The sequence below is a fragment of the Falco rusticolus genome, chromosome 10, assembly GCF_015220075.1.
Source record: "Falco rusticolus isolate bFalRus1 chromosome 10, bFalRus1.pri, whole genome shotgun sequence".
In the NCBI taxonomy this organism is placed as follows: domain Eukaryota; kingdom Metazoa; phylum Chordata; class Aves; order Falconiformes; family Falconidae; genus Falco; species Falco rusticolus.
In genome coordinates, this window is record NC_051196.1 from 36943598 (window position 1) to 36959026 (window position 15429).

Genomic DNA, 15429 nt, shown 5'->3' on the forward strand with positions numbered 1-15429 from the left:
AACAGTCTCAGCTTCACATATGAAAAAAAGCCGAGGCTCTGAGCTGTCCATTTCCCTCAGGGATCAGGGAGAACTCCTTGGTTGCTGGTCGGTGCCATGAAACACTGCCCAGGAAAAGGTTGGGGTGGGGAAGAAGGGTGAGGGGGCAGGAAATAAAGTGATATGTATAACTAGGAAAGCAAGCAAGAACAAAAGAAAGAAAATCATTATGCCCCTGCCTCTTCATGCTTAGCTTGGATCTTAATGCTAGGTGCAGCCTTGGACCTCCAGACAGAGCTGAACTGAAAGAGGTTCAGAGGGATTGATGCCAAAAAATCGGAGACAAAACTCTCTAATAATCAGTTTGGAGTTTCAGAAAGCAGGCATTGTTTATTTTTGGCCCCGGATATACAGGGGATAATTTCCACCCAGCATGCATACTGACTTTATTCGCTGTTTATCTTTATATGGCTGATCTATACATGTAAATGACATTTCTGAGAAACTATTAGCATATGCATTACAGTTCCAAGAACTACTTATCATATCTACACTGTTACTACACTTGTGGCCTAATGTATTGGGGGTCCTCTGATGGTCTTTTGGGACATCTTCATCCTTTCTTGATCCTCTTCGTCATCTTCCTTTTCTTATCCTTTTCATGACCTTTTCTTCTGGCCCTGTTTCAGCACTCTTGGTTTATGTCTTGGTCTTGGACCAGTTCTTACCTACTTAATAGCTAAACTATACAATGCAGCATTCTGCTAGTAGCTAAATGACATAATACAGCATTGTACAGCTCGGCCATGTCACTGATACGTTAGTTACAACATTTACAGTTAAGCACACTGTTAAACTTCCCCCGGTATCAGTTCCGTGGCCCAGGTGGCAGTGTCCCCTCTGTGGGGACACCCTCACATCCTGCCCACGTGGTCCTGCAGCCTCTCCAGCACACCTTGCGCCCTCCTCAGTACCTCCTCCTCATCCACGCTGTGGAATGCCTCCTCAGGGGTGGTGGGGAAGCGGTGGCAGCTGGGGTACTGTGTGGCCTTGCCATCCACGCCACAGCCGTGCAGCCACTTCACCTCCTCTGCCAAGCCCTTCAGCTTCGGCTGCGCTACCTCCAGCCATCGGGCCAGGCCCACCAGCCCCATTCCGGCCTCAAAGGCCTCACCATGGCAAAGTATGGCAGCCACCAGTGCCTTCTGCAGGGTCTGGTGCACCTTGAAGAGGACCCAGTTGGGGCAGCCGCGCCTGAAGTCATTGTAGGCTGCCTGCAGGTCGCTCTTGGCCTGCCGCAACCACCGCTGGGCCTCTGGGATGGGTGGAACTGGGGCCATGGCCACCTCACTGCCCAGCTGGGAGCCATGGTGGTCCTGTCCCCAGCAGGGGAGGTAGAGGTCCTGCGGCACCTTTGGCTGCTTGGCATCGCACAGCTGCCAGGAGGTTGCCAGGCCATGATGCACACTGCCATTCACCTCTGCCACAGCCTCCTCCTGTAGCCCCTCCTCCAGCTCTGGTTCCACGACCTTCTCTGGCTCTGGTGCAGCACCCGGCAGCGCCACATCATTCTCCTCCAGAACAGTGGCCACTTCCCCTGGCTTCTGGCAGACCAGCATTTCACGCAGCACTGACAAGGCAGGTGCCTCCAGCTGTCCACCCAGGATGGTATTGATCTCCTGCGCCAGCGTCTCCACGATCCTCAGCTGCTGCCGGCCCAGCACCAACTCGGCATGCCGGATGTAGAGGAGCCGCTGGGTACCACCAGCCTGGCACACGTAGATGACCCGTGACTGGGAGCTGCCCTCCACCTTTGCACCACAGTGGACCAGAACAGTGCGGATGTCCTCGCAGCACTGCACTTTCAGCTGCTCCAAGGAAAAGCCTCCATCCTCCTTCACACTCATCACAGCCCTGTGGCTCTGCCACTGGAGGAGGGCCTCCAGCCCCCTCCTAAAGCACGGTGATACCAGGAGGGTCTGCAGACGCTTCTGCCCAGCGCAGTGAGAACCGTAGCGACACGACCGCAGTCTGCGCTCCTCCAGCTGCTGCTCGGTCACCTCCGAGAGCAACCGTGGCTGCAGGCGCTCCGGTAGCATCTGCAGCAGCCACCAGGCGTTACACCTAACCCCTGGTAGTTCAGCCATAAACACGAAGGCCCTCTCCAAGGCCCTACAGGTATTTGAGGACACGCAGTCATTGAAGTACAGCCTGTGGGATGACTCAAGGCAGTCAGCAGTGCTCAGCAAGTACAGCTCAGCCACAGTGGAGAAATCAGGGAGTTCCTGTGCCTCCTGCAGCAGTTGGAAGAAGCGTCGTGTAGCCAGCAGGACTGTATTCTTCTGGATAGCATTGAGGATCCCACTGGCTTGGCTCTCCTGGTGGATTTGGGTCAGGACATAGCTGTAGTGAGTCAGTGTGGGAAGCAGGACCACCCCAAGGTGTTGCAGGAGTTCCACATAGAGAGCAATGCAGGGGTCAGGTGTGAGGAGGTAGGGGTAAAAGTCAGCCTCATCCAGGAGCGAGTTCACCACTTGCGATGGCATGGCCATGTCCCCTGACTTGGCCAGCACCACAGGCAGTGAGGCGAGGTGCTCTGCATCCACCTCCTTCAGATGGGTCTGCAAGAAGTTGTACACCTTCTGGAGTACTTTGGCCCGTGTGTTCACCTGCTCTGGTGTCTGGCAGGCTGCCCGGCAAACCTTCTCCAGGTTGGCCACCACCAGGGCAGTAGGTATCTCCACAAGGACTTCCATAGCCTTCAGGTCATCCTGCTTGAGTGTGAAGGACTTTGGCAGGATGCTGGCTGATGTCCACAGCAGCTGAGCTACATCCTCTTGGCAGTAGTAAACACTGCCCTTCAGGGCCACGGGCTTAGTGCAGGCTGCAAAAGGGGGGTGGAGGTTCACCAGATCTGGGGGAATGTCCAGTGGAGGCATGAAGCGGATGGAGGCAATTTGCTCCAGGAAACCCATGGATGAGGGATCATCCAACAGGGTGTTAAGGTTGTTGAGCATCTCATGCTGTTGCAGCTGCAGGTCTTCAGCATGGCACCTTGCCTGAGTGGCTTCATACTCTATCTTTTTGGCCAGTGCCACAAAATCCTGCACAGAGAGGGTGGTGCACACACCCACCTCAAGCAGGAAAGCTGTGGCAGCTGTACGGTTGTAATCCAAGTCCACAAAGAAAGACTCGGGCACGAAGCGGTATTGGAGCTGCAGATTGCGGAAGGAGGGTGTGTTGTCATAGAAGTAGGAGGCCAGGCGCAGCACACCGTGGGAGTCGGGTATAAAAGCCACAGTCTGAAAAGCTTTCACAGCAGCTTCCTTGAACTTAATGTCATAGGGGTGTTGCAGGTCAAAGAATAAGCGCAAAGCTTCCATAAGTTGTTGCGCTGTGAGCTGGGACAGCCGGGGCAGCACTACAGACGTAAAGAGCTGCTTGTCATCTGTGAGCTCCCACTGCAAATCCTTGGCCAGCAGCTGGTGGTTCCTGTCTGCTGTAAGCAGCAACGTGTCCTTGTCCAGGCTGTACAGGGCCAGGGCACGTGGGACCTGGCTGCTGAGCAAGAGCACCTTGCGGTAGGGTTTCACGGGGACGTACTCCCCATCATGCTTCCTGAATAGAGGCAGGAGCTGGAGCTGCTGCTGTGCCGACAAATCCAGTTTTCCCTGCACAAAGCCCAGCAGAGCAGTCACATCCCACTCAGTTAAGTTCTTCCAGTGGAGGTCAGCTCTGGTGCCTGCCAACCAGGCCACCACAGCCCTAGGCTCTGTGGCCTGCAGTGTCCTTGCCTGCAGGCAGAAGGCGGCAAAGTTAAAAGGCAGCAGGGACAGCTGGAGCACAGGGATGCCCAGTTTGTGCAGCACCTTGGCCACATCCGTGTCACAATTAAAAAGAACATTGGGGAGGGAGGACAGTGGCAGTCGCTGCTTCAAGTCTCCGTCATGCCCCTGAACAGGCAGCACTTCCAAATCCTGGAGGTGATCCATGAATGAATCCATATTGGTGTTTATCTCTTCTTTGGTCATTGTGACTGGGTAGACCACAGCGCTGAAGAAGCTCCACAGCTCCTTAAGCCACATCTGCCCCTCTGTGGTCCAGTTCAGCTGAGCCAGAGCCTCCTGGATGAGCGGTGTGGCCTCCAGGAGGCCCAGCATCTTCACAAAGCAGGGCAGGACCAAGTCCGAGATCAACCTGTCAATGAAGAGGTGGCAGTGGCGGGGAAAGAGGTGGGCAAAAGTGCTGTGGAACACTGGGTGGTGGGTGCTGAGGGCGTTCAGGCAGCCGTCTTGTGTGGCCAGCAAGGGAAGGCCTTCCAGTTCTAGTTCCACTTCTGCCTTGTCCGTGCTCGTGGGCTCCAGGCAGTGCCTCAGCAGGATGGAGCAGCTCTCTGCTGTCCTTATGGGTGTCTCAGCCAACCTGCACGGCACAGGGAGTGCCAGGGCCCTGAGGAAGCGCCGGAGGGAGTCTGGCTGAAAGGCAATGGCGTCCACATTGGCTTCAATGAACTCCTTGTAGATATGCCGCAGGTGGATGAATGCTGGCACCAGGTTCATGTTCAGGCGCTGCAGCACCTCCTGGAGAACTGGCTTAGGCTTTGACTTGAGGAAGTATGGCTCTGTTAGCACATCCCCACCACCTGGAGATGCCCAGGTCATTGTCACTGTGCTGTCAGGTTGCTTCAGGTGGTACACAGGCATCAGGGGTAGGCGTGCACGACTGAGGTGCCTATAGACTTCCCTCACCATGTTTTGAAAGGTGGGTAGCACCTCTGTCCCAGCAGGGAAGAAGTGGAGGTAGTGGGAGGTCAGGCACTTCTGGCAGTCTGACAAAGACTTAAACTGGAGCCCTTCAGGCTGCAGGGCTTCCCACTGCCTGGTGAGAAAGGCACAGTACAGGGGAGGCACCAAGCGCCGGAGTAAGAAGCTATTCCAGGCTTCCTCTGTGCTGCCTGTGTCCTGACGGAGATTGCGCCTGGCCGCATCCACAGCGAAGTTGGCATTGATGTGCACAGGCAGCCCTGTGGTCAGCGGCAACGGGAGGGTGCAGAAAGCTTTGCCCATGACTTTGTCCAAGTGCAATGGCTTCAGGCAGGCAGCCACAGCCCCGTAGGGCAGCCGCCCAGGCACTGGAGACTCCTCAGCCCCTTCCTGCACCCCAATTTGGGACATCACCCTCCACACACTGCTGGCCTTAGCCGTGCTGGTTTTGATTGTCATGATATAGGAGAGAGAGGTGGGGCTGTTCCCATCAACAGTTTGGCTCAATCTCTCTTGAAAACCCCGTCTCAGCTCTGCATCACCATTTCCCAGTTCTGTGGCAACCCGCAGCCTCTCCAATGCCTGTTCCCCATCTGGGGGGATCTCGGAGAAAACCACAGTGTGGAGGTGCCGGAGGAAGAGCACCAAGTCCTCTCCTTCCTCAGCCAGTACTGTCTCCATGTCCCTGAGGTCTTGGTCCCGCACGACCATGCCAGACACCCTGGAGATGGCAGCCCCACTTGCAGTGCGAAGAGGCAGCCGGAAGATGACACCCTTGTTCAGGTTGAAAAGGGAGGGTAGGAAGGTGCCATAAATGTCTGGAAAGGTCTTCTTGAATTCAGGGTTGACAGCGAACATCCCACCAGGACTCTCCATTGTGGCATTAGGCACATAGTAGAGATGGGGATCAAAGACACACAGTGCACTGTCTCCAGTAAGGAAGGCTGGGCAGTCAGTAAAGTGGAAGACAGTGTTGAAGCCAAGGCCATATTTGCCTGTGACATCCTGCCGGCCTTGCTTGCTACCCACCCCCAGACGCTGAATGCCTTCGATGTCCTGCTGCTGGAAGGGGCTGTCATTGTAGATGCAAAGGGCAGGGCCCTGCAGGAAGTTCCAGTTGTCACTGAAAGTGGCATCCGCTGGGTGCTGCCGGCGGTCCCACACAAAGTGCACAAGCCCTGCACCAGCATCATCTGCATTCTGGAGCAACTCTGCCACTATATCACGAGCAGATGCCGGGTACTCACCCAAGATGTTCTTCAGCCGTGTGGGCAAGTCCTCATGGGCACCAAATGGCTGCACCCAGGAGTTCAGGTCTCCAGTGAGCAGCCGGTTCCTCTCCAGCGCCCGGTGGCGTGTGGTAGGCACCCCACAGCGCAGGGCTGTGGCTCGGGACAGCTGTTCGTGGCACAGCAGGACATCTCTGTCCACCGGCATCCATGGCGTGTCATTGAAGCAGAGCTTGTCGCATGAACGCAAGATGCCCTCCTGGTCAGGTAGAAAGAGTTGCTGGGTCTGGTAGGCATCAAGCTCTTTGTCAACTGCCATCAAGCCAGAAGACACCAGCTGCAAGGCCAGAGCCAGCTCTGCGGCAGGCAGCGGCTCCCCAGCATACATGTCTGCCAGCGTGCAGAGCACTCGGGCATAATCCTCCCAGGCAAACGTGTGGCGCAGCCCCACACACTCCCAGAGTTGGCTGTAGCGCCGGTACTGCTCTGGGAGCTGGTGAAGGTATGGGGCAGCCTCAAATGAGAGCCTTTCAGCCACAGCCATGACGGGCACAAAGCAGGAGCCCACCAAGATGAAGGGCTCCCTTTTGGCCACTGCAGAAATCACTTCATCACAGCTGGAGCGATCTCTCTGGAGCAGCTTGTCCAGGTACCTGTAGCAGCTGTGGGTGCTGTCCTGCAGGGTCTCCAAAGAGAGAGCGTTGGAGCTGCGGCTCAGTGCCTGCAGCTGCTCAAGGACTCTAGCTGCTGGTGGCTGCCGGTCCAGTCCCAAAAAGGATGTGACCTCCTTAGGGATGCTGAAGTTTTCCCCCAGCATTTTGGAAGCCAAGACAGGGTGGATGAGTCCCACTAGTAGGGCATGGAGGTGATGGTAGAGCTGGGCAGCTGGCAACAGCGCATGGTCACCAGTGGGCAGCACAGCAGGGAGGAAGGGCACAGTCTGGAAAGCTGCCTGCGTGGTGTTGTCCACCCTCTCCTCCACTGCATCCTGAAGCAGCTGAAGGATGCATACAGCCCTCTGGCAGGCCTGGGCATGGTCCTTGGTCCAAATAAGCCGCACTGTCTTTGCCCGCTCCAGCAGCTCTGGCAGAGTCATCCTGTCCTTAACCATGCCCAACCTCTCCAGTTGGCTTAGTATTCCCGGGGAAAGGAAGGCATCCCCCATGGGGAAGCGCCCGTCCTTAGGGTCATACAAAGTGGCAGTGCGGCCTCCAGGATGCACCAGGTGATTGATGAGCTGCAGGTGGCCATGAGGGGTGGCAGGAATGCAGGGCACTCTCTGCAGCACTTTGTCCACATCATCATGGGAAATATCCAGTGCATGGAGAAGCAGCGGTTCCCGATCAACAGCAGAGAGGTCTTTCAAGTTGGGAAGCACAAGCTCACAGTAAAAGCGGGGCCAGTCATAGGTGCCAGCATCCACTGCCTTCCCGAGGCCCCTGTGCACGTGCTCTGGCAAGTGCACAGCTAACAGGGGACGGGGCAGGGTATTGGCAAAGACACGCTTCGCAACGGCACCCAGCTTAGGGTGTCTGACCACAGCCTGGTGCAGGAACCGGGCATCCTGCAGTGAGCACCAAGAGCAGCCATCAGAAAACAGCCTGGGACCATCCCTGGCTGCCATAGCCTGGTAGAAACCAGTCACAGCCTCCACGTAGGGGTAGCGGGCAGTGTTAGAGTCCGGCCAGAAGACATGGTATTCATAGCTCTTCAGCTCACCTGCCTCATGCATGATGCGGAGCTGGTCCAGTGCCTGGAGCCAGGCAGCTGGCACAGCATTGCGGAGCAGCACCCGGTTCCACTTGCCCTGGTGTGCCGTGTCCCACAGCCCCTTGCGATTGGAGAGGATGCTGAAGGCCCCATGCACGTGGATTGGCAGCCCTGAGTTGACTGGCATGGGAAGGTGGCAGAAGACTCGCCCCTCCTCGGCATCTAGACGCGGCACCCACTTATCATCTGCAGTCAGGGCCAGGGGAAGGGCCACGCCAGCCATGGGAGACGGAGGGTGGAGCCCTGCTTGCCTGTTCTGATGAAACAGTTCCAGCAGCTCCCCATCACCCTGACACACCAAAACTAGGTAGTGCCACGTGGTCTTAAATGACTCCTCGCAGGCTGTGAACTGCTCGATAGCTGCCCGGCTTGGGGGGCCCCCAGGGGCCCCCAGGTCTCGGATCAGCTTTCGCCGTAGCATGGCCAGAGGCATGGTGTCCCTCGCAGAGGTGGCCGTGTGTGGCAGCATCTCCAGGGACATCTCCCTCACTCCCTTGAGGAAGAGCAGCAGGAGCCGGTTAGAGCCAAGGAAGCTGGTGCCAAGGGACTGGATGCGCTCTGTACCAAAGGCCTCTGAGCAAATCTGTGACTTTACAGCTTCCTCTTCAGTGCGGAAAGGCAGGCGGAAAAGGCTCCCTGGAAAGGGTCCTGGCTCAGGCAGGCGGCACCCAAAGATACCGTGGTAGGGCCAGAACTGCTCTGCAAAAGCACGGAGGATGCGTGGTCGGTTGGAGAAGTCCAGGCGGATGCCAGGGCAGCCAGGTATGGGCATGTGCTTTCCCAGATGGGTGCCGTTGGGATCAAAGATGAGTAGTGTCTCCCCGCTCAGCACTGCTGGCACATCAGTGACACGGTAGACGGAGCTGAAGCCCAGGCCAAAGCGCCCAATCTGGCCTGCCTGGCCCTCCTTTGTAGCAGCCCCGACCCGTGTGATGTTACGGAGGTCATCCTCCGTGAAGAGGGCGTTGTTGTAAGCCCAGAGGGCTGGGCCATGGCAGGCAGCCATGCCAGGGTCTAGCAGCCCAGAGGTGGCCTTTCTGCAGCATCGGAGGTCCAGGAGGAAGCGGCACACAGTAGCTCCAGCATCCTCGGCATTCTGGACCATCTCTGTGAAGAGGTCGCTCTCCTCACCATACTCCTGGAGGATGTTGCGGAGCCGTAAGGTGATGGGCTCAGAGGGACCACAGGCTGTGAATGGCTCTGGCCCCAGCACCCGCGTACTGAGCAGCTCTGCACCAAGGAATATGGCTGTGCTGGATGGCACCGCCTCATGCACCACCTCCTGAACATCCTCCTCTGGCTCCAGGTCCATGTCCAGGTACACGGTAGAGGCAGCTGGGCGGAGGGCAAAGCCTGAGCCCTCCAGGATCCTCACAGGAACCGGCACGGTGCCCTCACCCCGGTGCCCCCGGCTCTTAAGCCACTCCAGGACAGCTACAGCCACCTGCAACTCTGCTGCGGTGCCAGCTCTGGAGCTTCGAGTGTCTATGTCCTGCCCCAGGCAGCGCAGGGCCGCAGCCGCCCTCTCCTCACTCACCCTCGCCTCCACGCCCCAAGCCCTGAAGAGGCAGCTGTAGGGCAGGAACTCAGGGGGCACGCAGGGCACCAGCTTCCCCAGTTCCTGCTCCAGCTCCTCAGGATAGCCCAGCACGGCATCACGTGGCTGGGCAAACCCAGCCCCAGTCCACACCACAGCATCATCTGGGGCAGCCCCAAAGGTCTTCAGGTTCTCCTGCATGTGCCGATAGACAGGCTGGAGTGCACGAACTACCTCACCCACATCCCTGCACCCTACCAGCTTTCTCAGCTGCTCCCACACTTTCTGTGGTGGGGGAGGCTGGCTCAGCCCCAGCTTCTGCTCTGCCTCTGGCACAAAGGCATCTGTCAGATGCATGGCCAGCCCAACCAGGGGCTGGTACTGGGCGGACCGCAGCTTCCTGGGGGGCAGGAAGGGCTGCTTAGGATTCCTGGTGCACTCAGAACGAGGCACCCATGGCAGGGCCTGGAGCTCCCTAAGATGTTCAGCGCTGAAGCCAGCCAGTGCCTTGGGGCAGTTGCAGACCTTGATCAGTGCCTGAGCCCTGCCCAGAGCCGCTGCATCATGCTGACTCACGCTCGCTGCAGCCTCTAGGATGTCAAAAGGCGTCAGGCACCCCTCACCCTGCCGCAAGCCCAGGGCTCTCAGGGCATGGAGCACGGGTGGGCTGCGAAAGGCAGCAGGAGGAAAGTGCTCAGGGCCCAGCAGCGCCCGCAGGGTGCTGTTGCAGGGGTCATAGAGGTCTTGCGGACGTGCAGGGCCTTTGGGGGATTCCAGGAAGGCCAGCCTGCTGCACGCCTGCTGGAGCGGGGGGCTCTGTGCAAAGAGTACGTCTCCGTGCTGCAGCACCCAAAGCAGCAGAGCCTGTTTCTCGGCCACCAGCCCTGCATAGGCACCCCGGGCCACAGCCCTGATGGCCACCAGCGCCATGCAGGCTGTACTGACAAGGGGCTTCTTCAGCCTCCCCAGGAGCTGCCGGTCAGCTTCATCCCGGCACTGCAACATGGCCTCTGGCAGCACCACATCTCTGGGCAGCTCCAGCCCTGGCTCCAGCACCGGGGTGGCACTGGCTGGCACCAGCCCTGTGGGCTGTGGGGCAGCCAAGCAGGGCAGTGGGACAAAGAGGGGCAAAGCAGCCAGGGTGGCACTGTCCTCCTTTCTTAGGGATGGGAGGTCTGCCAGGTAGAGCCGGAGGGAGTCCACGTCTGAGGCAGGCAGCGAGGCCAGGCGGGAGGCCACAGCTGCAGCCCCCTGCCTGCCCAGGGCCCGCAGGGCGCCAAGTGGGGATGCAGGCAGGACATAGTGGGACAGGGAGCGCTGCCACACACCTGGCAGCACCACTGGGCAACCCAGGACCTCCAGCACAGAGGCCACAGCAGGTGGCAGGTGCTGGTCCTCACCTGCCTGAAAGATAAGACTGGACTGGGGTATCAGTGGAGCCAGGCAGATGCTGGGGGCATCCAGTGGGGACAGGGGGACGAGAGGGAGCCCCTCCAGAGGGCCCAGGTCTTCCACGTGGTGAGCCAGGAATTGCCACAGGGCTGGGAACCAGGAGGCTGGGGGCTGGGGAGGGCCTTGGGCTGGGCACCAGGTCACTGGGGTTGAAGACTGGGATGTCCAGGTCGGGGGCAGAGCCAAGCGCAGGGTCTGGGCAGTCACGGCTGGGTTCAGCAGAACCAGGTTGGAGAAGAGCCCTGTGCACAGGAGGCAGAGGCTGGGTGAGGAGTACGTGGGACCTGGGACCTGGCAGGGAAAGAACCTGAGATCTGCAGGTGATGGGGCAACGGGGAGGATGGGAGGACCTGGGCTCTGGAGGGCCACTGGATACCCTAATAGGAGGAACAGTGGAAGCCCAGACTGGTGGGGATGGAGGAGATCTGAGAGGGAAAGAGGTGTCAGGGGTACCAGTACTGGGGGGCAGAGAGGTCCTCAGATGGGGAACACAGGGAGACCCAGGATCTGAGGGAGCACAGAGGGGATGGGGGGTTGTGGGAAGAAGAGCAAGGACAGGGGAGTCCCTGGAGACACAGGGAGACATGGGATAGGAGAGGTGGCCCTGGGCTCAGACAACACACCCCAAACCGGAGGAGAGACAGTGGGACTTGGGCTCCAGAGTGCTGTTGGGTGGATGGGGGAAGCCCAGAGAGAGGCCTCAGACAGCGATCAGGGACCCCAGGCTTGCACAGGGAGTATCAGCGTGGTACAGGGAGATACTGGGGCTGCAGAGGAGCCCCAGGGGGTGCCTAGGGGTGCTGGGGTTTAGAGGGAGATCAGGGGACCCAAAGGTGGTCCAGGGACCCCCTGTGTCTTACCTGCCTTGGCAATGCCTCGCAGGAGGCTGTCCAAGCCCGGCTCCAGATCCGAGGGCAGGAAGGACCCGGCCAGGCCGGGCAGGAGCTGCCTGTGGGGACAAACAGAGGTGCCGGGGGATGGGAGAGGGGATGGGGCTCAGCCCCCACTCGGTGTTACCAGGGGAGCAGAGGTGGGCAGGGGAGCACCCACATGCCCAGGTTCAACCACAGCCTCCCACTTTCAGCTCAAGAGCATGGGGCAACTGGCTCACCTGCCCACTCTTGCTGGGAACAGGGCTGCGCACTCACCTGGGGCAGATGGATGTGTCCACATAGACGATGGCTGATGCAGTTCCGAAGGCCACGAAGGTCCCATCAGCACGAGGCAGGAGGGGGAGACCCTGCAGTTCGGCATGGTGCCCATCCCCAGCCACGTAGCGCAGCAGGGAGAGCCGGTCAGTGGCTGGGAGGTCTACAGCCTCACGGTGCCGCAGCACCTTCCGCACGTGGCCTGCCGTGGCCTCCCGCACGCCCTCCGCCATCCCCAGAGCCAGCACCCTCCGGACATGGGCTGGGACCTCAGCCACCGGCTCCCCAGCTGCCACCAGCAAGGCTCGGACTGCCTGCCGTGCGGCCACGTCCCCCGCCACCTCCGGCAGCAGCACAGCCTCGGGGGCCCGCAGCTGCCCTGGGGTCCCCTCCGTGGCCGGCACCAGGCTGCAGGCAGCTGCCAGCTCCCGGCAGATGTGGCTCACCAAGCTGTGGATGCGGCCACAGCTCGGCATGCTCTCGGGGTCCGGCCAGATGCTGTAGGCATCTGCGTCAGACAGAGACATGGCCACGGTAGCCATGTGGCTGTAGATCCGTGGCAGGAGATTAAGCAGCAGCAGAGCATTCCAGCGGGCATCATCCTCACCCTCCTCACCCTCCTCTGGCCAGCGGAGGTGGCGGCGATCATCTGAGAGGGCAAATGGAGCGCTGGCATGGACAGGCAGCCCTGTGACCATCTCATCTGTGGCTGGCAGGGGTAGGAAACAGCACAGCCGCCCCTGGCAGGACCCATGGAGCGGGTGCGCCAGGCTCAGCTCAGGGTAGCAACCCAGCCCTGCACCCAGTGCCACGGTCGGCCCCTCTGTGGCCCGACCTGTGGCCACCAGCCACTTGCTGTCATCCTCCACCCCATCCCCATGCAGGGACACCAGGCACCATGTCAGACTCAGCCCTTCAGCCCCTGATGGCCCTGGGACAGGGAGAGGCTGCTGAGATGCCACAAGGGTCCCCATGAGTGTCTGGACCCCATCAGGGGCCACGTGATGCACAGCCACCCGGCGGACATGGCGGAGGAAAAGGAGGGCCAGAGGGGCCTCAGTGAGGAAGGTCTGGAGAAGGCTGCGGAGGCGCTGAGGATCAGAGACGCCTGCAGTGATTCTCGAGGGTTGCCGGCGGAGGGGGAAGCGGAAGAGGGTGCCTTGGGGAGAGCCACGGTGCTGTCCCACAGCTTCCAGCCCAGCCAAGAAGGGCTCGAAAAGGCCAGGAAGGTCCTGGGTTGCAGAGATGTCCCAGCGGGCACCGGCACCTGGCAGCACCTGGCATTCAGGGTCCAGTACTCCCAAGGATGGATGGCTCAGCACACCTGGCAGGTCTGGGGACAGGGGAACCATGAGGCCACAGGGACAACATGGACACCACTGCCTCCCCAGATCGTCCCAACCCATCACCCGAACTTGAATCTTCAAGTTCAGCCCCACAGTGCCTCCCATGGTCCCAAGCTTAATCCCAATTCATCAGTCCTCCCTCAGTTTGCCCCTGCAGCCCTGCCCTCCATTGCCACACAGCCTCCCAGTGCTTCAGGTTTCCTCACTTCAGACACAGCCCTCCACTTTGCACCCCCTCGGTGCCCCCCAGTGGCCCCTGGCACGTGTAGGTCAGTGCCTCCAGTACAACCCATGTCCCCAGTTCAATTGCAGTCAAGGTCCCCAGTGCTGCTCACCAGTGAGATGGTAGACGGAGGTGAAGCCCAGGCCAAAGCGCCCGACGGTGCTGGGGTCCTTCTGCTTGTGTGACACCCCCGGGTGCAGGAGCCCTGCCCAGTCCCGGGGGGACATCAGGGCGTCATTGTAGGCCAGGAGGGCTGGGCCTGGGGGGTCAGGACCATAGGTTAGGGGAGACTTGGGACATGTATGGAGGATTGTGACCCTCACTCAGTGTCCCCACAATCTCAGCACCCCCCCCGCTCCAGTCCCACAAAAGTGCCCCAAGTACCACTGAGCCCTCCCAGTATCCTCAGTGCCCCCCGCCCCCCCCAGAACACCAGGATTCAGTTCCTGCAGTCCACTCTGATCCCTCTTCAATTCACCACCAGTATCCCCCAGTCCCTCCCCGTATGTGCCAGTGCCACCCCTGCACTTTGTCCAGTTTCTTGCAGCACCCACAGTGCCTCTCACCCTGGGTGCCTGCCAGCCCTCCTCCAGCGATGTTGAACTCCCGCTCGTCGGACACGAACACAACCTCGTTAGCGCCAGCATCGTCCGCGTTCTGCACCAGCTCCTGGGGTCGGGGTCAGTGCTCAGCCCGGAGGGCACCAGCCCACCTTCCCAGCAAGACCCAGGAGCTGGTGCTGGGCAAGGGCCACCACCCACAGCGGGGCCCTGCGGTCTGCCCAGTGGGGCAGGGGGTCTCACCTTGAGGATCTGCCCCCCATCAGGGTACTTCTGCAGGATGCTGTGCAGGTAGTCAAGGAAGGTGGGTGCCTGCTGGCAGAAAGCCTCCCTGCAAAGCAAAGAAACGGGGCGGGGGGTGGCGGGGGGGGGGGGGGGTGGGGCAGGAGGGGTAGCCTCCATGGGTAACCAGGACCCCCATGTCCTTCTGAGATCCCTCATCCCCCTCCTTGGGGGGTGTGGGAGGGTGTCAAGGACCCTATCTCCTCCCAGGACCCACTGAGCCAACCACTTCCGAGGACCCCCCACCTCCCCAAAGCCCCCGTCTCTTCCTGGGATCCTCCAGCAACCCTCAAACTTCCCCGTATCCCCCAGCAAGCCCTGAGCCCCCGTAGCCCCCACCTCCCTCTGGGACCCTTCAGGTCTCCCCACTACCTCCGGAGCTCCGCGTCACACCAACACCCCCAGTCACACTGGAACACTCCGGCCACCCCGCACGCCCCTGCATGAAGCACCAGTGCCCCCCCAGCGCCCCCCACTCACGGACTGGGCTGCGCGCGGGCCATGGGCACGCCGCGGGGAGGATGCACCGCTCTCACCGCCGCGCCCCGCTGGCCAGGCGGCCCTGGCCCCGCCCCCGCCCCCGCCCCCGCCCCCGCCCCCGCCCCCGCCCCGAAGTTTCGTTTCCCGGCACACAGCGCCCGGCGCCGGGGAAGGGGCGGGCCCTGGGGCGGGGCGAACCGGAGGTGGCCGAGGAGCAGGGAGAACGTGGGGGCAGGGCAGCGGGGTGGGGAAGAACGTGGGGCGTGTCTGTGGGGTGACAGGGGGCTTTGGAGCGTGGCTGTGGGGAGGGGGCAGCACGGCCGTGGGTTGGAGGGCTGTGGTGGGACTGATGAGAGGGAAGGCTCAGCAGGTGTCTTCCAACGCCCAGTGGCCCTGGCCAAGAGGAGACTCGGGGTGACCTTGAGCCCACCCAACTCCTTCAAACAGGTCACCTCTTAGAGGGCTGGCCCTGCCTGGTGGACCTGGCAGACCCTATGTGGCATGTCCCCATGGACAGGCAGCCGAAGACACCCCACAGTCACAAGAACTGTGTGGGGACAGAGGGGATGGGAGGATACGAGGACCTGGAGGGCGCTGAGAAAAGCATCTCCAGGGACACAGGACCCTGCAGAGTCCCTGAGCCCAGGGGCGGTCAGGACA

At 60.5% G+C, this 15429-nt stretch overlaps 1 protein-coding gene across 1 annotated transcript; it reads right to left on the bottom strand.

Moving 5' to 3' along the window:
- Positions 1-338: 338 nt before the first annotated feature.
- Positions 339-14845, bottom strand: LOC119155158 (sacsin-like). Its single transcript, XM_037403423.1, has 7 exons — positions 14770-14845; positions 14251-14338; positions 14014-14116; positions 13560-13706; positions 11879-13211; positions 11591-11679; positions 339-10972 (listed from the first exon to the last, which is right to left on the bottom strand). The coding sequence occupies exons 1-7, from the start codon at positions 14790-14792 to the stop codon at positions 894-896; spliced, it is 11862 nt and encodes a 3953-aa protein (XP_037259320.1). The 5' UTR covers positions 14793-14845; the 3' UTR covers positions 339-893.
- Between the last annotated feature and the right edge of the window lie 584 nt (positions 14846-15429).